General features: G+C 59.0%; 1 protein-coding gene across 1 annotated transcript; it reads left to right on the top strand.

The window, feature by feature from the left end:
* On the top strand, positions 1-27,834 carry Acan (aggrecan). The gene is made up of 17 exons (XM_070043220.1): positions 1-70; positions 1,332-1,715; positions 1,873-2,047; positions 2,695-2,822; positions 3,601-3,894; positions 8,066-8,425; positions 9,384-9,558; positions 9,841-9,968; positions 11,308-11,601; positions 13,164-13,379; positions 13,956-17,675; positions 21,894-22,007; positions 24,609-24,767; positions 25,746-25,828; positions 26,220-26,364; positions 26,829-27,011; positions 27,246-27,834. Exons 1-17 carry the CDS (start codon positions 1-3, stop codon positions 27,323-27,325), a joined length of 6,708 nt encoding a protein of 2,235 aa, XP_069899321.1. The 3' UTR covers positions 27,326-27,834.
* The last annotated feature ends 121 nt before the right edge of the window (positions 27,835-27,955 follow it).

The raw sequence follows: 27,955 nt of genomic DNA on the forward strand, positions 1-27,955 counted from the left end.
ATGACCATGCTACTCTTGGTTTTCGTGATTCTGCGGGTCCTCGCAGCAGCCAGAGCAGAGGAAATGCCAGGTGAGGACAACACTGCGTAGGCCCTGAGTGCTGGGTTCTCAGTTCTGGGTACTGAACCTAGTGCTGCTTCATATAGAGACACAGTTACACACACACACACACACACACACACACACACACACACACACACACACACACTCCCTTTCCTGGCCTTTTCATGGTCCTGCATACGTGATCCTGGGATGCACACATGCATACACCCATGTGTGTGCGCACACAGGTCCCAGGTCTCACTCAGAACCCCTGCCACATGCTGACCCAGGGAAGGACCGAGGGAAGAGGGAAATACCCAGAGGGAATGACGCATGGCTGGTGTGGAACATATTTTCTTTACTTTCTTTCTTTTCTTTTCTCTCTCTCTCTCTCTCTCTCTTTTTTTTTTTTTTGTCAGTGGTGGGTCTTGAACTCTGGGCCTGGGCGCTGTCCCTCAGCTCTTCAGCTCAAGGCAAACGCCCTACCACTTGAGCCACAGCACCACTTCCAGTATTCTGGTGGTTTATTGGAGATAAGAGTCTCACAGAGTTTTTCTGCCTGGGCTGGCTTTGAACTGTGATCCTCAGATCTCAGCCTCCTGAGTAGCTAGGGTGACAGGCGTGAGCGACCAACACCTGCTCTTTCTTTCTTTTGTTTGTTTGTTTTGTCAGCCATGGAGCTTAAACTTGGGGCCTGGGTGCTGTCCCTGAGCTGTTCAGCTCAAGGCTAGCGCTCTACCACGTGAACCACAGCTCCATTTCTGGTGGTTCACTGGAGATGAGTCTCCAGTAGGACTTTTCTGCCTCGGTTGTCCTCTGTTTCTCCTCTCTCTCTCTCTCTCTCTCTCTCTCTCTCTCTCTCTCTCTTCTTTCTCTTCTCTCTCACTCTCTGCCTCTGTCTGTCTGTCTGTCTCTGTCTCTCTCTGTCTTCAGGGGTTTAAACTCGGGGCTTTCACTTGCTGGTTCATTGTTCAGACAGGATCTCGTGTTTACATTGCATGCGCACCCTCTGCCTGGGGCCATATATTTTCTTTGCTCTTGGCGAGGCTGATTTTGGACTGTGATCCCCCTCACCCGAGACCTGTGCTTCCCAGATGAGCTGGGATTACAGGCGTGCATCACCACCCGCAGAGGGGTGGTGGAGGACATGGCTCCCTGGGCATTCCCGTACCACACAGCCCATTGTGGACCAGCCTCCCCGGGGAGCACCACTTCTAGAAGGATCCCCAGGGAAGCCGGGTGGGCCTCTCTAGGGCGGTCCCTGACGGCTGTGTGCCCTCCCCTCGCAGACCATGACAACGCGCTGAGCGTGAGCATCCCGCAGCCGTCCCCGCTGCGGGTCCTCCTGGGCTCCTCCCTCACCATCCCCTGCTACTTCATCGAGCCCGCGCACCCTGTGACCACCGCCCCGTTCACCGCTGCGCTCGCCCCGAGGATCAAGTGGAGCCGCGTGTCGAAGGAGGAGGAGGTGGTGCTGCTGGTGGCCACCGAGGGCCGCGTGCGCGTCCACAGCGCCTACCGCGACAAGGTCTCGCTGCCCAACTACCCCGCCATCCCCAGCGACGCCACCCTGGAGCTCCAGAGCCTGCGCTCCAACGACTCGGGCGTCTACCGCTGCGAGGTGACGCACGGCATCGCGGACAGCCAGGCCACCCTGGAGGTGGTGGTCAAAGGTGAGGGGCGCTGGGGAGAGGGGCATGCACACCGGGCCCAGCCCGGTCTCCCAGAGCTGGGCCTGGAACTGGTACTTCGGGCTGCCCCGGCAGTGCCTGAGGCCCCCGGCCTCCTCCGGGGCCGGCCGAGCCGGTGCCTGACGGGGCTTCCCCGCAGGCATCGTGTTCCACTACCGCGCCATCTCCACGCGCTACACGCTGGACTTCGACCGGGCGCAGCGGGCCTGCCTGCAGAACAGCGCGGTGATCGCCACGGCCGAGCAGCTGCAGGCCGCCTACGAGGACGGCTTCCACCAGTGCGACGCCGGCTGGCTGGCCGACCAGACCGTCAGGTGAGCCGGCCTGGGCGCGGGGAGGAGAGCGGGGACCGCCCCGGGCCTCCCGCAGGAGAGCGTCCACCCACAAACCAGCCGTACACACACACACAGCCAAACAGAGCCGAGGCGGAATCAGCATGCTGGCACACACAAGCACACATGCATGCATGCACACACACACACATGCATGCACGCACACACACACTCCCACACACACATGCACACACACACGCATGCACATACACATGCATGCACACACACACACACACACAGGGTACAGCATCTGCCTCATGCAGTCACGGAGACTTAGTGACCCTGAGCACGGGCCAACAAGCAATCAGTTGCCCACAGGCCAAGTCCTGTCCATCCTTTGTTTCTTTGAATAAAGTTTTATTAGCACAGCACCACCTTGGTTTGCACGCTGGGTCCGCTTCATTCCATAGAGTAGCAGAGTGGTCATTTCTAGGCCTTAGTGGCCCACGATCATGTAGTTACTATCTGGTCCCGGTAGACCCAGTGTGGTACTGATGCTCAGTCCCGAGGACCGCCTTCAGTGCTGATGCTCAGTCCTCACGAATGACTATGAACACAGAAAGCTGGGTGCCAGACTCCAAGCAGCCCCCCACATCCCCGGGTCACACCCCACTGTGGGTTCCTGGCAGGTACCCCATCCACACGCCCCGGGAAGGCTGCTATGGAGACAAGGATGAATTCCCCGGCGTGAGGACCTACGGCATCCGAGACACCAACGAGACCTACGACGTGTACTGCTTTGCGGAGGAGATGGAGGGTAAGGCCTCCCGCCCCCAGCCCGCCTCTGCTTTAGCCGGGTGTGGTGGTGCATGCCTGTAATCCCAGCTACCTGGGAGGCTGACGCAGGAGGATCGTGAGCTCAAGGCTAGACGTGGATGCAGGTGATGGGGGAGACCCTGTCTGGAAAACAGAAGAAAAGCAGAAGGGCTGAGGGAGTCACTCAAATAGTAGAGCGCTTGCTTAGCATGCCGGAGGAGGCCGCGGTTCCATCCCCAGTGGGAGATCTGCTCTGATCGCAAGACCGCCCCCTCCTGGTGGGACTGGGTACAGCAAGAGGCTGGGCGTGGATGGTTCTGAGCCAGGGAGATTTTCCTCCTTGCTCTTGGTCCAGTGCTCACGCCTGTCATCCTAGCTACTCAGGAGGCTGCGATCTGAGGATCACAGCTCAAAACAGCCCGGGCAGGAAAAGCCCCTGAAACTCTTATCTCCAATGAACCACTCAGAAAACTAGAAATGGGGCTGTGGCTCAAGTGGTAGAGTGCTTGCCTTGAGCAAAAGAAGCTCAGCGACAGCGCCCAGGCCCTCAGTTCAAGCCCCAGGACTGGGCACACGGGCACATACAGCGCGCGTGTGCACACACACACACACACACAAATAGTTAATGTCATCCTGCCCCAAACCCAGAAAGCAGGAAGTGAGGGGTGAGCTCTGAGATTGGGGTATGTGGATCAGGGCCTGGGCTCAACCAGGGGGCCTGGCCAGAGCAGGACGGGGAGGGAGAGGACACCCGCACCCACCGGCCGTGTCATCCCCAGGCGAGGTCTTCTACGCCACGTCCCCAGAGAAGTTCACCTTCCAGGAAGCAGCCAGCGAGTGTCGCCGGCTGGGCGCCCGGCTGGCCACCACCGGCCAGCTCTACCTGGCCTGGCAGGGCGGCATGGACATGTGCAGCGCGGGCTGGCTGGCGGACCGCAGTGTGCGCTACCCCATCTCCAAAGCCCGGCCCAACTGCGGGGGCAACCTGCTGGGCGTGAGGACCGTCTACCTGCACGCCAACCAGACCGGCTACCCCGACCCCTCGTCCCGCTATGATGCCATCTGCTACACAGGTGAGGGGGGGCGGGGATTCCCAGCCTCAGTGTGGATCCTGCGGGTCCTCAGTGTGGATCGCTGACCATCCCCACGTCCCCGCCACCCCGGGAAAGCCGGAGCCCCGGCCCTCGCGTGCCCTCACCCACGGGAGGCCGCGGATACCGGCCATTTTTAATAGAATGTGTTGAAAGGAGGACTGGGCAGGGTAGTGCACACCTGTAATCCCAGGTCCTCAGGAGAATCCCAGTTCGAAGCCAGTCTGAGTTTAAGAAAAGAAAGATTCCATCTTAACAATGTGTGGTGCCACACGTCTGTGGCCCCAGCTACCTGGGGCAAAGGGAGGAGGATGGAAGTCAAGGACCAGCTGTAGACAAAAGCAAGACCCCATGTGTCGCTACCGCCTCGGCCGGTAATGACGACGCGACACCGGACTCTTTTCTCCGCAGTTTATTCAGGACCTTTTAGTAATCTTCTGACCCCAACCCCGGGGAGAATTCCCCACAGCCTTAAGTACCCGCTGGGTAGCCAACCCTGATACGCCACGTGGGAACCGCCAATAGGTTCAGGTGCACAGAAGCAAGCCAGATTCTTTGCCTTAGCCATATCAGGAGTTGTTTACCACGAGAGCACTCGCCATCGGGAAGGCGGAGGGCGGAAGCCGGCGCCATCTTCCAGGTGTGGCCTCTCGCAGCTCTCTACAGTTCCCCCTTTTTTGTTTAAAGAACACAGATGAGAACAGAGGTCTGATCCCTGTTGTGCAATTGTAAGGACTGCATACAAGCCTTCTCCCAGAGGGTACCTTTTCTAGGGATGACTCAGCCTGTCCATTGATTCGTTTTTCACAAGGACGGGAAAAGGCGAATCGAACCCGTGTGCAATCAAACATGCTCTCCTCGAGGGCAAAACTCATGCCTCTCGACTGCAGTACTTTGGCTTTGCAATCTGTGCTCATTGTTTTAGGGTGGCAAGCCACGCTTAGGGGGACTGACCTGCTCCAATGACTGTAAAGGCTTGGATAACCATGGCTGCACTGCGACGCTGAGAACCTCTAATTTGGCAAATGCACCACAGACATACCAAGGAGGCTAACACCAGGAGGCCTATCAGGGCTCCCAAACCCGCCCCCTCCTTGAGATGAATCATAGCAGTGGAGATCCATGAAGATAACCCCTCCGCCAATCCGGCATCCACTCGGGTCGAGTTCACCACGACGATGGCAATCCTGAGCTGTTCCATCAGGCTGTCGAACTCCCCAGTTCAATTACCTAAAAGATAACTAGACAACTGTTTAGACAAATTTGCAGCGTTTTTTGAATAGGTTTTTTCCTGGGCCTGAACTCTGGGCCTGGGCGCTGTCCCTCAGCTCTTCAGCTCAAGGCCAGCGCTCTACCACTTGAGTCACAGCGTCACTTCCGGCTTTTTTCATTTCTTTTTGTTTATGTGGTGTTGAGGAATCGAACCCAGTGCCTCAGGCATGCAAGGCAAGTGCTCTACCACTGAGCCACCTTCCCAGCCCCTATTCTTCTGGGTTAATTGCACCACAGCAGCAGCTAATCCAGCATTAGTTAGTGGTCCGCCCAGCTCACTGCAAACTCTCATCCATGTTTCTAGTCCCCTATTCTTATATGGGGTTATGGCGGCTCTGCATTCCTTAGTGCACTGCTCGTAAACAAGCTGTTTAATTAATGGCATGGCTGCGTCTGGGTCACCAAAAATTCTGCCAGCGGCCTCAACCATACGAGCAACAAAGTCCGAAAACGGCTCCATAGAGCCCTGCAGGATTTTGGTGAGATTGCCACTCACCTCGCCTTTATTTGGTAAGGCCTTCCATGCCTTTATGCCAATTTTATTGATTTGTTCATAAACTTGGACCGGTAGCCTATCTGCTGATTGGCGAATCTCCCCTGTCCAAGCAGCATATCTCTATCCCAAGCTGGGTTTCCCCCAGCCTGATTGGCCGCAGCCTCTTCACTAGCAAATTCAATCAAAAAGGCCTTCCAATCTAAATACTGACCTGGGCTCAAACAAGCTCGTGCGAGCCCACTCCAATCACCGGGTGTCATGCAGTGTCTGTTTAGGGCCTCCACCTGGGCTACAGTAAAGGAGGCTGTGATTCCATATGTCCGCACAGACTCAGCTAAAGATTTTATCACCTTAAAATCTAAGGGTTCATGATACCGCTGTCCCTGTGGATCCTGAAATATTGGACAGGCTAGATGTAACTCGGTTCTGACCGCTTTCCACACTCCTGGGCTGAAAGAACAGCCGGGGCTGCCACTTCCAGCGTCCTCCGCATAGAGCGGAGGGGCCGAAGGTGTGGGGCGGTGCACGGAGGGCGTGCATTCGTCTTTATCTGGGTCCTCTCTCTCCTTCCATTTCCTCCTCTTTCTTATCTTTGTTTTTTCTATTTGTTCTATGATTGATTGTAATTCCTCTGAGTCTGTAGACTCAGAGGTCTCTAGTTCGGCAAAATCAGGGTATAACCCCCCCCTGCTCTCCTCCTTTTCGCTGTCTGCCCTTTCCGATCTTTCTTTCTGTAGCATTTCTAAGGTGGCCTGACCATTGTCTACCGCCTCACTGTAACGCTGGTCCTCGAGACAGCATCTTATCAGTTTCTATATTGGTCTCACTCCGCTCTTAAGCGTTCCTTGTTCAGAGGCAAAATCTAGGTCCCTCCCTAGTTTCTCCCAAGAGGCCACCGTGAGGCTTCCGGAGACAGCGAACCATGGGGCAACGGTGTCACATTCATTCAAAAATCTCTCTAAAGTACTCTTTTTTATTTTTAACTTTTTTGAGTGCAGTAGCTCATTGAGAGCCAAAAAAATTGGGTGCGAAAAAGAAGCGCCCATGTTTCAAACATTTAAAGCTGGTAAACAAGCTTTTACTTTCACTTTTGGCTATTCTACTGACTAGCCCCGGGTTCTCACTCTCTCTTTATCTACCGAGAAGAGCAAAAATCCCCCCGCTCTTGTGGCGGATTCCCCTTTTACTTGGGAACTTACTCCCCGCTCTTGTGGCGGATTCCCCTTTTACCTGGGGACTTATCCCCGCTCTTGTGGCGGATTCCCCTTTTACCTGGGGACTTATCCCCGCTCTTGTGGCGGATTCCCCTTTTACCTGGGAACTTACCGGTGCACCACCCTGACCACAGAGAGTTCTGAGTCCTCGTTGGGGTTGTGGCTGAGTCCCCGTACGGGCCACCACGTGTCGCTACCGCCTCGGCCGGTAATGACGACGCGACACCGGACTCTTCTCTCCGCAGTTTATTCAGGACCTTTTAGTAATCTTCTGACCCCAACCCCGGGGAGAATTCCCCACAGCCTTAAGTACCCGCTGGGTAGCCAACCCTGATACGCCACGTGGGAACCGCCAATAGGTTCAGGTGCACAGAAGCAAGCCAGATTCTTTGCCTTAGCCATATCAGGAGTTGTTTACCACGAGAGCACTCGCCATCGGGAAGGCGGAGGGCGGAAGCCGGCGCCATCTTCCAGGTGTGGCCTCTCGCAGCTCTCTACACCCATGTAAAAAAAATAATACAGCGCCAGCGACTGGTGACTCTCGACTGTCATCCCAGCTACTCAGGAGGCTGAGATCTGAGGATCACAGTTCAAAGCCAGCCCAGGCAGGAAAGTCCATGAGACTCTTATCTCCAATGAACCACTCAGAAAACTGGAAGTGGTGCTATGGCTCAAGCGGTAGAGCACTCGCCTTGAGCTGAAGAGCTGAGGGACAGCGCCCAGACCCAGAGTTCAAGCCCCACAACCCACAAAAATAAATAATAAAGCTGAACAAGGACTGGGGACAGGGTGTAAGTGGTGGAGAACTTGCTGTACCAGACTCTTGAGTTCAAGCCCCGGTATGACAAGTAATCAATAATAATGATTAATTATGAATAATATGAATAAAAGAAGGCCAACACATTGCTGAAAGAATCGGAAAAGGTGGAACAAGAACCTTCCTTTGATAAGTTAGACTTGGTTTTGTCACGTTGTTGTTGTTCCAGTACTGGGGCTCGAACTCAGGGCCCCGGCACTCGCTGTCCCTGAGCTTTTTCACCCGAGGCCGGCGCTCCACCCCTTGAGCCACAGCCCCACTTGAGGCTTTTGGGCATTTCGCTGGAGCCAGGAACCTCCTGCTCCAGCCAATCCCAGGCTCCCGGCTAAGGCTCGGCCCCGCCCCCTGCCCCAGGTGAAGACTTCCTGGACATCCCCGAAAACTTCTTCGGACTGGGCGGCGAGGAGGACATCACCGTACAGACGGTGACCTGGCCGGACCTGGAGCTGCCACTGCCCAGGAACGCCACGGAGGGGGAGGCCCGGGGCAACGTGATCCTCACCGCCAAGCCCCTCTTCCACCTCTCCCCCACCACCCCGGAGCCCGACGCCCCCTTCCCGGTCGCCCCTGAGGCCACCAGGCCCTGGGACCTTCCAGAAGAATCCACGCCCGGGCTGGGCCCCGCCACAGCCTTCACCAGCCAGGACCCCGTGGTGCAGGTGACCGTCGGGCCAGGCACAGCCAGGCTTCCAGGACAGCCTGGCTCATCGGGGGGTGAGTGCCACGCGGGGCGGACACCGGGGCACGGGGGGCGGCCGGTGGGGCACAAAGTCAGAAGAAGAACGATACTTTGTGGCAGGGAAGATGATACGAATGTCAGATTTCAGTGTCTACAAATGCAGAGCCAAACCCCTTGACTTGTTTGCGGCTAACTTAGGCCAGCGGGAGCTAAGCCGGGTAGAGGGCGCAGGACTCCAATGGCTCACAGAGCTTGACTGGATTCCAGGCAGAGCAGTGCACACCTGTAATCCCGGCACTTAGGAGGCTAAAGCGAGAGGACTTTGAATCCCAGCACAGTCTGGGCTACCTAGCAATACCTTGTCTTCAAAAGTTAAAGAACAAACAACAACAACCAAATACAGCCGGGTACCAGTGGCTCACACCACCTGTCATCCTAGCTACTCAGGAGGCTGAGATCTGAGGATCACAGTTCAAAGCCAGCCTGGGCAGGAAAGTCCATGAGACTCTTATCTCCAATAAACCACCAGAAAACCAGAAGTGGTGCTGTGGCTCAAGTGGTAGAGCGCTCGCCTTGAGCTGAAGAGCTGAGGGACAGCACCCAGGCCCAGAGTTCAAGCCCCATGACTGACCAAAAAACAAAACAAAAACAAAAAAAAACAAAAACAAAAAACCATAAAGCTTGGTATAGACCCTTTCTAGAAAGTTCTTCCTGCCCCATGGCTGTGTTCCGTTCACTCAGTAATGTCTGGAAAGTTGGGGTATCACATACCACAGAGTCTAGCTGCTCCTCGAACACAAGCCTGTGTCAGGAAGAACATTCTGGCGTGGCTCCCAGGCGGGGAGGGAGGCTTTGGGGCACACGCCCTTGCTGAGTGGTCGCCCACCTGCCAGGATGAATCCTATTTGTCCCGTGGCGGGGGGACCTTGGCGTAGACCCGCCCCAGGGCACGGCGGGCCAACCTCACTCCATGTCCCTCCGCTCCCCACTCAGGGGTGGTGTTCCACTACCGCCCGGGGTCCACACGCTACTCGCTCACCTTCGAGGAGGCCGGGCAGGCCTGCCTGCGCACGGGGGCCGCCATGGCCTCGCCGGAGCAGCTGCAGGCGGCCTACGAGGCGGGCTACGAGCAGTGTGATGCCGGCTGGCTGCGGGACCAGACGGTCAGGTGAGCCCAATCTCTTTCCTGAGACACACTGGGCGCTGCAGGGGCTGTGTGGTGCTCCGGAGACCCCCACCCAAGCCCCCTGCTTCTCTCCACCCTGAGGGGCTCCCCCCCTCATTGACCATCTCAGATATTTGTTGCATGGGGTGCTCCCCGGTTCGAATCCCACCCCGCCGTCCATCATTTATGATCATAAACATGGCAGCTCCCAGAGATCCCAGTCCCCTCCTCCACAGCCCTCTCACACCTCGCCCCCCGCCTCTGTTCCCCCCTCCGCTGCTGCAGGTACCCCATTGTCAGCCCCCGGACCCCATGTGTGGGCGACAAGGACAGCAGCCCCGGGGTCAGGACCTACGGCGTGCGGCCGTCATCGGAAACCTACGACGTGTACTGCTACGTGGCGGAGCTTCAGGGTACGGACCCCCTGCTCCCGGGCTGGTCCCTGCACGGGCCGGGGCCTCAGAGGGGAGATAGAAAGAGAGGGGGTGCATGCCCCCCTCAGCTCAAGCCCCTCTGCCCTGTGGGATCCCCAACAGAGCAGGGGATACTGGCTCCTTCGACAAGCAGCGAGTTCGGTGGGTCAGTCCATCCGTTCAGTATAAACATCAGCTTCCTGCTGTCCCAGGGCTTCGGAGCAGAGCAAAGGCCCTGAGAAGTCCTCCAGTGAGACAGACCCTCCGTAGCTGTCTAATCTGGCTCTTCCCCAGCCACAGACCTTTATCTGCTTCCCACCCACACCAAAGGCTTCTCTGAGTCTTCACTGAGCTGCAGATGAGACCATTGGGACCTATGGGACCTGACAGTGCAAATAGGTCTTGGGTAGAAGTGAAATGTGAGCCTCCCTCTTCCTAACTCCCAGAGGCCCTGGCTCTGCCCTGCGTGAGCCCAAGGGGGACCTGGGACAGGTCCGCAGCAGCCAGGATATGGGCTGTCTGTCTACCTGGGACACAGGTTCAGGGGGCATCCAGGCAAGCCGCCTGGGTAGGCTTAGGTATGACTGGAGAATGCAGGAAGAAGGGGAGGGACAGAAAGGACAGGTCCCTGTGGCCACCTCTGCCCAGCTGGCTGGTGACACTGCCTTTTTATTTTTTTTTTAAGGAAGGGTTGTCCTGAGTCTCGGAAAAGTCTAGAGCCCAGCCCAGTCAAACCAAGGCCTTTGGGCCAACCTATTTCACAGGGTCCCAAGAAATCTTAGGGCTGGGGCGTGGGGCGTGGTTAGAGGGGGCGCAGCCTGGGGGGCATGGTTGAATGGAGATGGGGACCTATAGGAGCAGAAGTTGGAGTGGGTGTGGCCTGTGGGGGCGTGGCCCTTGGTGGGGCATGAATTGGGGGCGTGGTTGAATGGAGATGAGGACCTATAGAAGTTGTAGTGGGCTGGCCTGTGGGGGCGTGGTCCTGTGGGGCATGGCCTGGTGGGCGTGGTTGAGCTAAGATGTCCTATAGGAGTGGAGGTGGCTGTGGGTGTGGCCTGTGGGGGCGTGGTCCTGTGGGGCATGGCCTGGTGGGCGTGGTTGAGCTAAGATGTCCTATAGGAGTGGAGGTGGCTGTGGGTGTGGCCTGTGGGGGCATGGTCCTGTGGGGCATGGCCTGGTGGGCGTGGTTGAGTGGAGATGGCCTATAGGAGCAGAGGTGTAAGTGGGTGGTGCCCTGGAAGGGGCGGGGCCGTGGTGGCATAGCCCTGCCCCCGGGCCAGCATCCCTGCACCGGGCGTGGTTAGGTGTTGGAGGGTCACAGGGCTGCCTCTGTCCCCAGGGGAGGTGTTCTTTGTCACTCGTCTGGAGCAGTTCACCTTCCAGGAAGCCGTGGCCTTCTGCGAGTCCCAGAACGCCACCCTGGCCTCCACCGGGCAGCTGTACGCCGCCTGGAGCCGCGGCCTGGACAAGTGCTACGCCGGCTGGCTGGCAGATGGCAGCCTGCGCTACCCCATCGTGACCCCGAGGCCCGCCTGCGGCGGGGACAAGCCGGGCGTGAGGACCGTCTACCTCTACCCCAACCAGACCGGCCTGCCCGACCCGCTGTCACGACACCACGCCTTCTGCTTCCGAGGTATGGCCTTCTCCTCCCCGGAGCCCCCTCTGCTGAGGACACCGCCCCCCCCCAGGCTGCCACCCAGGCCTGGTCCACCCCTGGTCCACCCCTGCCACTCAGCAGAGCCAGGACACAGCCATCCTGCCCCGCCCAGCACAGCGCGGAGCTCACTAGACTCCAGAGTTTGACAAGGAAAGGTTAAACCTAAAGTTCCCCACAAACACGTAGAGAAACATGAAAACAGCCCTGCTGTTTTATGGCCCTGCTATTTAGATAGCTGTAGTGACGCCCGACAGGCGAGTTAACCTCGCTGTCCCTCTGATTCTTTGTAAATGGTGATCTGATTGAGCGGTTGCACACGTAGAAAAACATCTATCCACACACACGTACGGACATCTGTGTGGCATGTACTCTGCTCATGTGTACATGCTTGCAAAGATCTACTCACTCGTTTAGTCCAGTCATTCTTTACTAAGCACCAAATCATTCAGGGTTTGTAACTGGACATCTGAGTGTGGCCAGGGCATGGCCCCTGCTTGGACCAGCCCCCCCGCACCCACAGGACAGGATGTGCTGACTCGAGGGCCCACTGCAGAACAGCTCAGACCCCCTTTCCAGTCTTCCAAGTACCTTTGCAACTTCTAATTGAATTTCCAAATAAAATGAAGGGACGGGGAGGGATAAAATACAAAACAGAAAGTCATCTCCCTCCCCCACCCCGCAAGTTTTCCCCAGATCTCCAGGATCACCGTTCAGACCCCATTCCCAGTTCAGGCTCAGGGGAAGCCAGCCCTTCCCCTGGGAGGTGGTGAGGCCCTCATTCCAGGCCCTGTTCCCTGGCATGAGCTGCAGAAACCAGGCCAGGTAAATTCCTGGCCGTCAGCCCCTCAGCCCCCACCCACCCTTCAGTGCCCTCAGCCTGGTACTAGCCACACAGAAGTTTGTTTCCTCTTCAGCTTCTCTGATTGGCTAGGTGTTCTTTTTGGGGGGGGGTTGAATTTTTTTTTTAAATGTCTTGGCCTAAACTCAGGGCCTTGAGCTTGCTCAGCTGACACACTACCACTGGAACCACACCCCCGGCCCTTTTTGTGTGTTATTTTTCAGATGGGGGTTTTGCATTTTGATCAGGGCCAACCCGGACAGCGATCCCACTATTTGTGCTTTCCGCGTGGCTGGGATGGCAGACTTGAGCCTCCACACCTGGTGTGGGGGTGGGGGAAGGGGTGGTCTCACAACCCTTTTTTGCCTGGGCTGCTTTCGAATGATAACCTTCCTGATCTCTGCCTCCGAATAGCTTGGCTTACAGGCATGAACCCCCAACCACACTCAGCTAACGTGAGATTGTACACAAACTCATTGCCTTTGAGGTAATCCCAGGCTGGCATGGCAGACCGCAGGGGAGACGCGGTGGCCTCCCCGGTGCCCGGGGAGATGGTGCGTCCGTGCAAGTGGCCACTCTGAACCGTGCAGGCCCAGGGCACCTGGCTGAGCTGGGAACTCCCCAGCTCCCTACGCAAGGCCCACTGGGGGGTGGGTCCCTACACAGCGGGAGCCTCACAACCTCGCTCCCCTCCCCTCAGGTGTCTCAGTGGCGCCCTCTCCGGGAGAAGACAAGCATGGCATAGCCACTCCGCCCACCAGCCCCGAGGACTGGATCGTCACACGGGTGAGGCCGGACGTGGCCGCCGTCCCCCCAGGGCTGGACAGGACCCTGGCCCCCAGCTCCACCATCGAGCCCGAAAACCACACTGCATGGGAGCCAGTCGATGCCTCGGTGGCCACAGCCTCACCAGCAGGTGGGTCCCAAGCCCTGAGCACGGTACAGGGGCTTCCTGATCCCGGCTTTCCCCTCCTTCCTGCCTCCTCTCCTCCTCCTCCCCTCCTTCCTGCCTCCTCTCCTCCTCCTCCCCTCCTTCCTGCCTCCTCCCCCTTCCTCCCCTCCTTCCTGCCTCCTCCCCCTTCCTCCCCTCCCCTCCTCCCCTCCTCCCCTCCCTCCTGCCTTCCTCTTCTTCCTCTCTCCTCCTTCCTTCCTTTCCTCCTCTCCTTCCTCTCTTTCCCTCTTCCTTCTTTCTCTCCCACCCTCTTCTCCCTCACTTCTTCCATCCCTCCTTCCTTCTCTGTTCCTTCAGGCCTTTCTTCCTTCTCTCCCTCCATCCCTCCTTCCTTTTTATCCCTACACCCTTCCTTCCTTCCTCCTCCTCTCCTTCCTCGCCTCTTTCCTGCTCTCCCTCTCCTCCCTGCCCTCTCTCCCCCTAAGGAACTCCATTACAAAGCCTCCATGACCGTCTCCACACTGTCGAGAGAGGTCCTATGTGCCAGGCGTGGAGTCCAGTTCCACCTGTGAGCTCACCTTGCTCCCTCCCTGCCTCCAGGGACCCCTGCCACATGGACTGCCAGCGGCCCAGAAGCAGAGGGCGCCACGGAAGGGGCCACGGAAGGAGCCACGGAAGGGGCCACAGAAGGAGCCACGGGAGGACCTACTGCCACTGCCGCTGAGCCTGTGGAACCCTCTGCCTCTGAATCTCAGGAGGGGCTGCCCTCACCGTCACCCCGCGGGACCGAGCCACCTCTGCCGGGCTCTGGGGAGGCGTCGGGGGCCCCTGACCTCACAGGCAGCGGAGAGGCCTGGGGAGGCCCCGACGCCAGCGGCCAGCCCTCAGGGGGCAGCGGGAGCGGCCAGCCCTCCGGCGACCTGGACCTCCACGGCCTCACCTCCACGGCGGGCTCCGGGGAGGAAGACGGCGTGGAGCCGGCCGGCCGGCCTGGGGTTGGCAGTCTGCCCTCTGCAAGCCAGGGTGCGGAGGGCTCCACCTCCGGAGCAGAGGACCTCAGCGGGCGGCCTTCTGGAGAAGAAGGTCTAGAAACTTCTGCCTCCGGACTAGGGGACCTCAGCGGGCGGCCTTCTGGAGGAGAAGGCCTAGAAACTTCCACCTCTGGCGGATGGGATGTCAGTGGGTGGCCTTCTGGAGGAGAAGGCCTAGAAACTTCCACCTCTGGAGTAGACCTCAGTGGAATTTCTTCTGGAAGAGAAAATCTAGAAACTTCTGCTTCTGGGATAGAGGATCTCCATGTGCTTCCTACTGAAAAAGAAGGTCTGGAAACTTCCGCCTCTGGAGGATGGGATGTCAGTGGGCTGCCTTCTGGAGGAGGAGGTCTGGAAACTTCCACCTCTGGAGGATGGGATGTCAGTGGGCTGCCTTCTGGAGGAGGAGGTCTAGAAACTTCCACCTCTGGAGGATGGGATGTCAGTGGGCTGCCTTCTGGAGGAGAAGGTCTAGAAACTTCTGCATCTGGAGCCGAGGACCTCAGCAGACTTTCTTCTGGAAGGGAAGGTCTAGAAACTTCTGCTTCTGGAGATGAGGACCTCAGTGGACTTCCTACTGGAAGAGAAGGTCTAGAAACTTCTGCATCTGGAGCAGAGGACCTCAGTGTGCTTCCTACTGAAGGAGATCTGGAAACTTCTACTTCTGGAGATGAGGACCTCAGTGGACTTCCTACTGGAGGAGAAGGTCTAGAAACTTCTACTTCTGGAGATGAGGACCTCAGTGTGCTTCCTACCAGTGGAGAAGGTCTAGAAACTTCTACTTCTGGAGATGAGGACCTCAGCGTGCTTCCTACCAGTGGAGAAGGTCTAGAAACTTCTACTTCTGGAGATGAGGACCTCAGTGTGCTTCCTACCAGTGGAGAAGGTCTAGAAACTTCTACTTCTGGAGATGAGGACCTCAGTGTGCTTCCTACCAGTGGAGAAGGTCTAGAAACTTCTACTTCTGGAGATGAGGACCTCAGCGTGCTTCCTACCAGTGGAGAAGGTCTAGAAACTTCTACTTCTGGAGATGAGGACCTCAGTGTGCTTCCTACCAGTGGAGAAGGTCTAGAAACTTCTACCTCTGGAGATGAGGACCTCAGTGGACTTCCTACCAGAGGAGAAGGTCTAGAAACTTCTGCGTCTGGAGCAGAGGACCTCAGTGTACTTCCTACTGCAGGAGGAGATCTGGAGACTTCGGCGTCTGGAATTGAGGACCTCAGCAGGCTGCCTTCAGGAAGGGAGGGCCTAGAAACTTCTACCTCCGGAGCCGAGGACCTCAGTGGGCTGCCTTCTGGAGGAGAGGACGTGGAGGGCTCTGCGTCTGGGGCCCCAGACTTGGGCTGGCTGCCTTCAGGAACGCCAGGAAGCGGCCATGCTCCCGAAGTGAGCGGCCTCCCCTCTGGATCCAGTGGTGAGTATTCTGGAGGGGACCTTGGGAGCGGCCCAGCCTCGGGCCTGCCTGACTTCAGTGGCCTCCCCTCTGGACTCCCGACGGTCTCCCTTGTGGACGCCACGCTGGTGGAAGTGGTCACGGCCACCACGGCCAGCGAGCTGGAAGGGAGGGGGATCGTCAGCATCAGTGGTGCCGGGGAAATCTCCGGGCTGCCCGTCGGTGAGCTGGACACCAGTGGACTTGCTTCGGGAGCCGAGCTCAGTGGCCATGCGTCTGGCTCTCCTGACCTCAGCGGGGAAGCATCTGGACTCTTCGGCACTAGTGGACAGTCATCTGAGTTTCCTGACCTGAGCGGAGAAGCATCTGGAACTTCTGAGGTCAGTGGGCAGCCATCAGGATTTCCTTACGGCAGCGGGGAGGCATCTGGAGTGACGGAGTCCAGCGGCCTCTCCTCTGGACAACCAGACGTGAGTGTAGAAGCTTCTGGAGTTCTTTCTGGTAGTGGTCAGCCATTTGACAGAACGGACCCAAGTGGAGAATTCTCCGGGGCTCTCGATCTCAGTGGGCAGTCCTCGGGGGTGGCAGGATTCGGGGAAGCCACCCCCCGAGTCCCTGAGCTGGCTTCTGGGGCCGTGAGCGGCAGCGGCGAATCTTCTGGCATTGTGCTTGTGGACACCAGTCTGGTGGAGGTAACCCCCACTTTGTCTAAAGAGGAAGAAGGCTTGGGGTCTGTGGAGCTCAGCGGCCTCCCCTCTGGGGGGCTGGATGGCAGTGGACATTCTTCTGGAACGTTCGACTCCAGCGGGCTGCCATCGCGGGCTCCGGAATTCAGTGGCCTCCCGAGCGGTGTGGCCGAGGTCAGCGGCGACTCTTGGGGGGCCGAGGCCGGGAGCGGGCTGGCATCCGGCCTCCCCACCGTCTCCCTAGTGGACAGAACTTGGGTGGAATCTAGAACCCAGGCCCCCACCGCCCAGGAAGCTGGAGAAGGGCCCTCGGGCATGTGGGAGCTTGGCGGGGCGCACTCCGGAGAACATTCTGGATCTGTGGACCTCAGTGGGCTGCAGCCGGGGCGGGAAGCCAGCGGTGGCGACCCACCGAGCGCTCCTGATTCCAGCGGGGACTTTTCCAGCCCCGCCGCCACCGATCTAAGTGGCGACTCCTCAGGCCACGCAAGCGCCAGCGGCGACGCCTCGGGGTCCCCGGACATCACCTGGATCACTTCCGAGTTGGTGGAGGCCGTCACCGAGCCAACCGTTTCCCAGGAGCTCGGCCGGGGACCCCCCGCAACACACACGCCCCCGTTCTCTGAGGCCAGTGGGGAGGTCCCGGCGTGGAGTGGAGCCACGCCAGCCTTCTCCGGGGCCGGGGTAGAAGCTTCTGTGACCCCCGAAGCCAGCGGCGGGTCATCTGCCTATCCTGAGGCCACGGTGAACCCCGAGGCCAGCGGCGAAGCGCCGTGGTCCACCCCCGCTGCCTTCCCAGAAGCCGGGCTAGCCAGTGCCTCGGGCCTGGGGGCCAGTGGCAGCCCTTGGGCCTTTCAGGAAGGTTCTGGAGAGGGAACAGCCGGCCCAGAAGTAAACACAGAGGTCACCACCGGCGACGATGTGGACACAGAGGCACCGGTCGCTCCCTCCGCTTCTGGAGACAGGACCGAGATCAGCGGAGACCCATCTGGTCACACCTCAGGCCCGGACATGGACATCACCGCCAGCGTCATGGAGTTTGGGCGGCCGACAGAGGGCCCCACAGAGGTGCATCTAGAAACCGAGTCCCTGAGCCCCTGGCAGACAGAGGACCAGACGCAAACCTCCAACACGGCCGCTGCCCCAACAGATGCCTCCAGCCCTACTTCTCGAACACAGGGGTCAGGGGAAGCAGAGTGGACCGATGAAGGTATTGTCGGGGATCTTCTTCCTTTAAATGTGTGTTTGCAGTTTGGACCCTAGACAGCTGTGGTGTGGAAGGAGGTAGTGTCGTTTTAAAGTCCCGAGCACAAACCGGGCACAATGGCTCAATCCTGTAATCCCAGCTACTTGGGAGGCCGGGGTGGTGGGGAAGGGGGAGAAGCCACAGGGGTAATGTGGCAGGCACATGTTTCCAGAGCACTGAGACCACAGACAGGTTTAGGAGGAGAAAGAAAAGAAACAAGTTGAATCCTTAGGCTGGTTAGTACTTCGTTTTATACCGAGCCAATGCTCATTTTAAGAGTAGATCACAAAAGGTGCCCGAACATTGAAGGTAAAACTTGAAGGAAATGTTGAATTTGGGGGAGGGTGTGGGGCGTGGCTCTCTGCCCCGCCCTCCAGTAGGGAATCTCTAAGGAGTTCCTGGCTAACTCCACAGGGTTGGATGGGGGCCTCTGTTCACTTGTAGGTTGTACCACCCATTCGGCTTCATAAGAAGCTCCCTCCTGCACATGAAGCCACACTGCTGAGCTCCAAAACACTAAGGCTAAAGCCAGGCACTGGTGGCTCACGCATTGTAATCCTAGCTACTCAGGAGGCTGAGCTCTGAGAATCCCGGTTCAAAGCCAGCCTGAGCAGGAAGTAGGGCTGTGGCTCAAAGTGGTAGAACACTAGCCTTGAGAAAAAAAAAAAGAAAAAAAATTCAGGGAAAGGGTCCAGGCCCTGAGTTCAAGCCCCACAACTACCCAAAGATTTTTAAAAAATAAACCTAAAGCTAGATTTCTGGGTGCAGGACAAGAAGGAGCTGGAGAGTAAGGCTGCATTCAACACTTGCAGCCAGCTCCCACCTGCCTCACTGGTAGTGGTTTCCTCCTTTAACCCATCAGCATACCAGGACCCATGAGTCTATGGAGCTCTGTAGCCTTTGGCATTGGAGGGTTTTTAGGTCTGCATTTATCACTCACATTTGCACAGGTTGGACAGAGTCACTTGAAGAACAATGTATACATTGTTGTTTATCTGAACAGCCAACCTTTTCGCTGAGCGCCAAACCCCCTGCTATCATCAGTCTTTGGCATTTTCTTTGAACCCAAGAAAGTCTTGGTCTCTAGGGCTGGGAAGGTGGTTCAGTGGTAGAGCACTTGCCTTGCATGCTCGAGGCCCTGGGTTCGATTCCTCAGCACCACATAAGCCAAAAGAAAGAAGCCGGAAGTGGTGCTGTGGCTCAAGTGGTAGAGTGCTAGCCTTGAACTGAAGAGCTGAGGGACAGTGCCCAGGCCCAGAGTTCAGGCCCCACAACCGGACCCCCCCCAAAAAAAAAAGAAAGAAAGAAAGAAAGTCTTGGTCTCTTAGAGGTCCTGGGCTCAGATCCAAGCAAGATGTCTCTGGCTGCAGGGGGCGGGGGGGAGAGGGGGAGATGAGGCTTCCCATTTAGATGCCAGTGTGACTGTGTTCAGGTGTCTCTGCGTCTCTGTCCTGTACTGGGGGCTCCTGGTTATTTTCTCTCCTGAAGGAGAGCTGTCACTGCAGAATCTCATTTGGGATCAAACCATCCTTTCCCTTCTAGCTTCAGTAGTAGGAAGAATGGAGTGGAAAATCCCAGCTCAGGAACAGCGGCTGAGCCCTGGGGGGGGGGGGGCTGTAGCAGAAGCAGTCACGAGGTCCTAAGAGTCCAGAACCCCATGTCTCTCTTCCTCCACATAAGATGGAGGCCTGGCTTCCTGTCTCACATCCCCACTCTCTCCTCCATCTCTTCCAATCCACCTGCCACGTGCCACACGAGCGAATCGCTCCACTTGTTTCCCTGCCTGAGAATGGTGTAACGGTGTCTGTGTCACATGTGTGTGGGAATCGGTGCGTCATCTGACCGGATATTGACCCCCAGCTTTCTTCCTTCCCTCGTGAAGGCTGCCATTGCCTTGAACTTTTCCCTGCCTCCACCTGCTGTCCTCTTATCTGGGACCCCCTCAACCTCCCCCACTTGTTGATGCTGACAAAAGGTTGTACCCCAGCTGCTTCCCTGGTTCTAGCTGCTGAGAGATATCCTAATGCACTTCAGAGAAAGAGAGGGATGGTCAGAGCCGGGGGTGGGGGGTCTCTTGCAGTCAGAGGAAGAGACAACAAGGTCTTAGGGGACCAACTAGACATGGAGGAAGCTTCACACAGGACAGCGCCCCGTCCTGACTGCTGTGCTGTTCGGCCTCTGGCCCTGTCTTCCCTCCTCGGCTGGTCCTCACAGCCCGGGCAGAACATAGACAGCACACGGGGCCTCGTGCACATCCGGGCCTCCCTCCTTCCCAGCCCCTCCCCCGTGGGTCAGCTAGAGGCTCTGGCATTGCTGTCTGGTCTTCTCCCTAGAGGCTGCCCCGACCCACCCCACCCCTGCTCTGTACCACTGCTTTAGCACATTGGCTTCCTCCCCACCCCACCCCTGCCCAGCGCTTCCCGGCTCCTCTAATGGCTCTAATGGACTCCAGAGAACACAGCTCTCCCGAATCAGGACAGCCGCCCCCAGCTCCCACCCTGCCCACTGGCCTGACCTATTGCTGCTGCTGCTGCTGTTGCCGCCGTTGCTGCCGCTGCCACTGCAAGTCCTGGTGCAGGCTGGGAATCCAAGTGCATGCTGGGATTTCCAACCGCTGCTCCATGACTCTTGGGTTTAATTGGAAACAGTTGTGCGCTGGGAGCTCACCGTTTCTAACCCCTGGCGTGCGCCCCACGGAAGGACTCCAGGGCGAGAGAGGGGTGCAGAGGAACGAAGAGGAGGAGAGCTTCGTGAAATGTCCACAGAACAAACCCAACTCTGACCGGGAAGTATTATCTACCTACCCAAGCTTGAGGACCCAGTGGGAAGCTCTCTAGCTTCTCCCAACACAGACCTACTTAACCCTGAGGAGGAGCAGGAATCAGATTCCAGAACATGCATAGATTCAGAGGTTCTGTTCTCCACAGGGGGGAGGGGGTGGACACAGCTGCTGCGCACACACCTGCAGAGACCCCGCCAACACGCCACAGGCTCCCGAAGACCATCGGGGCTTGGCAATGCAGTGTACCGTGAGCCAGGAGACCCCGGTGACTACAGTCTCTGCATCCCTCCTCCCCAGCAATGGGCTCTGCACGCCACTTATCATCATGTTCCCAGGAAAAGGAACCCAACCCCAGCAGGAGTTCCAGAGTTCAAATGGCAAGAGGAGAGGAAGAGGGCCCCGGGGCACCTGGTTTCTCAGAAAAGACACAAGAAGACCCGATTCCAAGAGTCTGTTCTCACCTCGGCTGATTCAAAAGTTGAAGAAGTCCTTCCAGAACACCAGAAGAACGGAAGCGAGGAGACTTCCTGAGAAGAGGAGGCGGGGAGCACCCGCCTGCATCCCAGACTGGTACGGGCAGGCTCACAGATTACAGCCCCCTGGCTGGGCTGAGCCTCTACAAAAGCCCAGCTCACTGGAGAATCGTCCTGACTCCATTTCTGCGGGACAGTCTAGCGTCTGACTTACTGAAGGCAATGCTGTCGGCAAGCCAGGAGTCTCATGTCAATACCCCAGGTGTTATATCCCATGGATCTGAACTCTGCAGACCACTACACTACCTGGCCTTGACTTCCCCCAGCCCCGGCCCGCCTCACCCTCCTCGCCCAGCCCTGTGTCCCCAGCCAGTCATAGCTTCTTGACGTAGTTCCTGAGAAGACACCCAATGCTCATTCTCACAAAAAGGCAGCCTCTGATTCCAGAATTTACCGGCTCTCTTCGAAACTTTGGCTTCAAGACTCCAAACTGGCCAATGAAGAATCACATCTGAAGCCGGGCTACTTTGGGAGGCTGAGATTGGAGGATGGCGGTTCAAAACCAGCCCAGGCAGGAAAGTCCATGAGATTCTCCTTTCCTATGAGCCACTGGAAAACCAGAAGTGGCGCTGTGGCTCCAAGTGGTAGAGTGCTAGGCTTGAGCGAAAGAACTCGAATACAGCGCCCAGGACCCAAGTTCAAGCCCCACGACCGCCATCACCAACACCAATACATCTGGGTCCTTGAGTCTGCATTCCAAGATGGCGGTGGTGACGCAGCAGCAGCAGCAGCAGCAGCAGCAAAGGTCCACAGGAAAACCAGCCTGTCCCCTCCCGGGCCCAGGGGAGATCAGAGCTGGCCACCCACAAGGCGCCCACCAGGCTGGCGGCTGGCGGGGAGCTAATGGCGGCCCTTGGTTTCTTGCAGACGAGGATGAATGCCTGTCAAGCCCTTGTGTGAATGGAGCCACCTGTGTGGACGCCGGCGCCTCTTTCACATGCTTATGCCTTCCCAGCTACCGAGGGGACCGGTGTGAGATCGGTACGGCCGGCCGGCTTCAGCTAATGTCACTAACACGTGCGCCCCGTCCCCCCGCCGCCCCTCCCTTCTAGACGCACGCAGGTGCAGCCGCTCGGCCCCCCGATGGGCCCCAGGTCCATCCGGACAGCCCCCCAGGGGCCCCCGGTGTGAGGTCTGCCCCCATGGAGTCCCACTCTCTGTCCTGCTCCTCCCCTTACCACCCTTCCTCTTGGGCACCGGCTGACTACAGGAGAGACTCACCGGCTTGGCCACTGTGAGAGATGGGGCCCTGGGAAATCTCTAAACCGCTAACCTCCTCCGGGACGGGGCTTTCCGGTGCCACCAAGCCGGGTGCGTGCGTGTGGCTCAGGGCGCGGCCGGTTTTATGTGTCTGGACGAAGCTGGGTCAGGAGCAAGGCCTGCCCGCCACATGGCTTGAGAGGCCTTGGTGGCCCCGACGGTGTGGCCCCTCCATGGGCGCCCTCCCCCTTCTCCTGGGGCCAGGACGGCTGCGGGCCACCTTCCCTCCACGTCACCTGCCTCGCAGCCCAGCGGCCTCTCCCCTAGAGCCAGGCAGACGCGACACCCTGTGGCAGGGGTGAAGCTGTCCGCTGCCAGGGCCTCGGGCTCGGCGGCTGGGCCTGTCAGGGACCAGCAGAGCCCACGCGGCCCTGTCGCCGTGGCAACAGCCTGCTTGGGGGGGGACACTTGCGTGTTGGCCCACACACAACTCCAGCGTCAGGGGCTCGAAGCCCTGTTGAGCCAACTGGACTCCCAGAAAGTTCCAGAAAGCACAGCTGAGACTCCCAGGAAAGCTAAGCTCCCTTTGTGCGTGGACAATGTAGGGAGAGAGTTAGAGCACACATCTCTGGCGAAAGGTCTTCAGGATTCTAGAAGGAAAGGCCTGCACCCCCCCGTCCCCTCCCCTGGTCCCTTGTAGCCCACCAACCCCCCACCCCACCCCCCGTGAGACCCCATGCGACTAGTGTTGGGGGGGATCTCGGCTGGGCTGGGAGTAGCTACCAGGGCCTTCCTCCCACAGTGCCAAAGCTACAGGGGGGTACGGGGTGGGAAGATCTAGAAAGATCGGAAGTAGTCTGGAAAGGTCTGGAATGTCCAGGCTCTGGGGGAATCAGCAGGATGGGGGAGGGGAGGGGGCCATACAGACTCCGCACCCCTACAGAGCAGAGAGAGAGAGAGAGAGGATGGTGCCACAGCTACCCGGCCGGCCCTTGGCTGCCAGCAGCACGTGGCCGTACGTCCGCTCCCGTCACGCCGCGGCCTCCTTCCTGAGGCTCCAGCCTCCCCGCAGGCCTGTCTGTCCCCAGTCCCCGCGTGGCCCCCGCGGTGGCCCGGCCTGCCCAGCGAGCTCAGCCCCCATGGGCCCTGGCGCTGGCCGGGGGTGCAGTTTCTGGTGCTGAGCTGCCCCGGGGGCTCCCCGCCTGCCCCCCAGACTTGTGCTTCGCCCCTTGGGGAGGGCACAGGCGGCCCATGCGGAGACCCGGCCTCCTGTCTTCCCCCTTCTCTCCTCTCAACCTGGCCACACGCCCACCCACAGGGGCCGGGGCTTTGTTCCTGGGACAGCCAGACTATGGGGGGCTCACCCTGGGGGTGGGGCTGCCGTTCACAGCCCCTCCCTGAACCCCAGAGAGTACTGCCTGGAGGCCCGAGGGGAGAGAGGGCCTTGAACTCCCCACCCCCCCTGTCCAGAGCTGTGCCGCCCGCCCGCTAGCTCCCGCCGTGGAAACGCGAGTCCTGACTTTCACCCCCTGCCCACCCGCCGGGTCCCACAGTGTGCTGGCCCTGAGGGCAGCGTTAGGAGGCGGTGCCCGTGAGTGAGCTGTCCCCAGCATGTGCCCGCCGCTGCCCTCACCCTACCCCGGGGTCTGCCCCTTCTGCAGATGACAGGCGGCCTCACAAAGTCAGAAGCTCCTCCCCCTCATCCAGTCTGCCAATCGAAAGACCAGATGGCAGAGCTTCCCGCAGGGTCCCGCCTCCAGCCTGGAGCCCCCAGCCTTCCCAGGACCCCGTGCGGGCGGAGCTGTGGTCTCAAGGATCCGTGGGCAGGTTTCATTCCCGGCCCTGCCCGGCCTGCCACGGACACAGCTCCCTTCCTCCCAGACGCCACAATCACCGAGCCTCGTTCGGCCTTGGGTCTCAACGCTTCCTGCCAGGCCTGCTGTGCTCTGCCAGCCTCCCGGGCAGGCATTGCAGGAGGAAGGCTGCATCCGGGTCCCTATCATTTCCTAGACGACGACAGGAAACGGGAGTTCCCAGGGCCAGGCTTCACTGCCTTCTGAAACAGGCCTCAGGCTCACACCTGTCATCCTAGCTACTCAGGAGGCTGAGATCTGACAATCACGGTTCAAAGCCAGCCTGGGCAGGAAAGTCCGTGAGAGTCTTATCATCTCCAATTCACCATCAAAAAAGCCAGAGGGAGAGCTAGCTATGGCTAAAGTGGTAGAGCACCAACTTTAAGCAAAATAAAAGCTCAGGGACAGTGCCCAGACGCTCTGCTTACCTGTCCCTCATCTCCAGAGCATGGCATTTGCAGAGGGCTGAGGGGACCCCTCCCCCAGCCGGCCTCCCGCCCCCAATCCGAGCCCTTGCCCTGTGTTACAGACCAGGAGGTGTGTGAGGAAGGCTGGACCAAGTTCCAAGGTCACTGCTACCGCCACTTCCCCGACCGCGAGACCTGGGTGGACGCGGAGAGGCGGTGTCGCGAGCTGCAGGCGCACCTGAGCAGCGTGCTCACTCAGGAGGAGCAGGAGTTCGTCAACAGTGAGTGTGGCCGAGAGGGGCTGAGGCCGCTGAGCGGGCACAATCAGCAGACTGGAGCCGGGTGTGGTGGCTCACGTCTGTAATCCCAACCACTCGGGAGGCTGAGATCTGGAGGAGCCTGGTTCAAAACCAACGTGGTCAGGAACTATGGCAGACTCTCTTTCCAATTACCCAGCAAAAAAAAAAAAAAATACCAGAAGTAGAGGTGTGGCTCAGGTGGTAGAGCACCAGCCTTGCTCCATGCTGGAGTCCTTGCCTAGTATGCCCAAAGCCCTGGTTTCCAGCATTATGAGAAGAAATGGAATTAGCAGATTAAAGCCAGGCACTGGTGGCTCATGCCTGTAATCCTAGCTACTCAGGGGGCTAAAATCTGAGGATCACAGGCAGGAAAGCCCGGGAGACTCTTATCTCCAATACACGACTCAGAAAAAGGCAGAAGTGGTGGTGTGGCTCAAGTGGTAGCACGCTAAGCCTTGAGCTGAAGCAGCTCGGGGACAGTGCCCAGGCCCTGAGTTCAAGGCCCAGGAGTGGAAAAAAAGAAAAACAGATTGGGGCTGGGAAGGTGGCTCAGTGGTAGAGCGCTTGCCTTGCATGCCTGATGCCCTGGGTTCGATTCCTCAGCACCACATAAGCAAAAAGAAAAAAGCCAGAAGTGGTGCTGTGGCTCAAGTGATAGAGCGCTAGCCTTGAGCTGAAGAGCTGAGGGACAGCGCCCAGGCCCAGAGTTCAGGCCCCACGGCCGGACCCAAAAAAAAAAGAAAAAGAAAAACAGATTGGACCCAGAAAGGCCGCAGGGCCAGGGTGCAGGTGTGGAGAGCTCAGCCCCAGGCCTGGAGTTTGGAAGAAAAGCTAGAGTCTTCAGGGCCAGGGGTCATGGCAGCTTGAGGCGGGGGCACAGCACCCCCTTCCTCTCGATCTCCACGTTTCCAACGGCCTCCCAGGAGTCCAACACCAACCCCCACTGCCTTCCCTCTGCAGAAAATGCTCAGGACTACCAGTGGGTCGGCCTGAATGACAGGACCATCGAAGGGGACTTCCGCTGGTCAGATGGACACCCCCTGGTGAGTTCAGCTGCGGCCCAGAGGAGCGGGGTGGCGGGGGTTGAGCACGCCCCCCTTTTCCCCAGCCACACACATTCAGATCCGGCAAAAATGCTCACTAAGCCGGGTGGCTGTGGGGGGAGCCCAGATGGCAGGAAGAAAATGGGGTCTCGCCCACAGCATCCCCCAGGTCCACAGGGCAGACAGGTGCAAAGCAACACGGTCGGCGGGTACCTGGTGCACGCAGCACGGGGTGGATTCCCACCCAGGATCCCAGCTCCCGGCAGCCCGGGGTCTGCAGCCAGCTTTCCCTCTAGAACCCACATTCTACCAACACCCCCCCCTGCCCCGCCAGCAGCCTTCACGCTAGCCCGCCCGCCCCTCCTCACCCCTTCCCCTCTGCCGCCCCCAGCAATTCGAGAAGTGGCGTCCCAACCAGCCGGACAACTTCTTCGCTGCGGGCGAGGACTGCGTGGTGATGATCTGGCACGAGGCGGGCGAGTGGAATGACGTGCCCTGCAACTACCACCTGCCCTTCACCTGCAAGAAGGGCACGGGTGAGCGGCTCCGAGAGAGTCCCCGTCCTGCGGCTTCCAGAACCCTAGTCCCCAGTACCCGCGGCCCGGAGACCCCCAGTGGTTCCTGGGGTGGGGGGCCTCTCTCGCTCTGGGATTTTGGGGGGGGGTCGGTTGTGGGGCTTGAGCTCTGGGTCTGGGCGCTGTCCCTCAGCTCTTCAGCTCAAGGCCACACTCTACCTCTTGAGCCACAGCGCCACTTCTAGCGTTCTGGTGGTTCGTGGGAGATAAGAGTCTCATGGACTTTCCTGCCCCAGGCTGGCTGTGAACCATGATCCTCAGACCTCAGCCTCCTGAGTAGCTAGAGTTAACAGGCGTTGAGCACCGGCGCTCGGCTCGTCTCCAGATTCTTAGCCCTGGGGTTTGCCCCTGGTGGTCAGAGCTCAGCCGGGTCCCCAGCCCGCCCGGGTGGTCCAGGCCCCTCTCCATTGCTGTCTGCCCCCCAGTGGCCTGCGGTGCGCCCCCCGCGGTGGAACATGCCAGGACCCTGGGCCAGAAGAGAGACCGGTACGAGATCAACTCCCTGGTGCGGTACCAGTGCACCGACGGCTTCATCCAGCGCCACATGCCCACCGTCCGCTGCCAGCCCAGCGGGCACTGGGAGGAGCCGCGTGTCACCTGCACAGACCGTGAGCACCGCCCCCGGGCTTGGCGCCTGTCCCCGGGGGACCATGGCAGTGGCCGCGTGCCCACAGGAGCCCCCACCCCGTGCCATCCTGGGGTCACGGCGGGGGGAGGGGCGGCACAAGTCCCCAGCCTGCAGCCACTTGGTCTGAGCAGGTTCAGGATTCGAAGACAAGTCCAAGAGGGGAGGGCCCCCACTTCCCCACGATTCACCCCAATTTCCCCCCCCTTCATCCCAGCCACCACCTACAAGAGCAAACGGCAGAAGCGGAGCTGGCGGCCGACAGCCCGGCACAGCCCGCCCAGGGCAGCGCACTGAGAGAAACTTCCAGAACGTCGTCGTACCCAGGATGCTGAGCCCAGGGGGCCCCCCCCCCCCACCCAGACAGCATCCTCTCCCGGTTGCTTCTTGTCTTATAAGGAATCCCATTAAAGAAGGAAACACGAAATCCGACATCGCGTATGCCCACCCCACCGCCATGCCCCCCAAAACTGCATCTAATTTGTCCCCCCACCAAAAGCCAAAGCCAAGCAAATTCACTGTTAACCCAGAGACTGGGGTGAGAGAAATTCTGCAGTCTGTCCATCCGTCCATCCGCCCACCGTGCCTTTCCGAGAACCAGCACAGGGACAGGGGAGCAGGGAGGGGTTAAGTTAAATAAAGAAGATTATTTTTTTGTTCCCGGACTTCACCCCAGCCCCATCGGGTCGGTCTTTGTTTGCCTGCCCCCCACCCCCACCCCCACCCCCTTGGGAGAGTGAGGGGGAGGGGGAGGGGTCCAGGGGAGAGGGCGGGGCAAAACCCACCAGACTCCAGGGGACCCCAGTTGAATGTACTAGACAAAGGGAACCAGTTGGGCCGCACAGGGCCCGTGGCGGCCCAGGCCTGGGGCGGGCGGGGGCCGGCCGCTGGCTGGCAGCCGTCAGAGGGGTGTGGGCCGCCTGGGGG

The sequence above is a fragment of the Dipodomys merriami genome, unplaced genomic scaffold, assembly GCF_024711535.1.
Source record: "Dipodomys merriami isolate MVZ:Mamm:240054 unplaced genomic scaffold, mDipMer1.0.p SCAF_33, whole genome shotgun sequence".
Lineage (NCBI taxonomy): Eukaryota > Metazoa > Chordata > Mammalia > Rodentia > Heteromyidae > Dipodomys > Dipodomys merriami.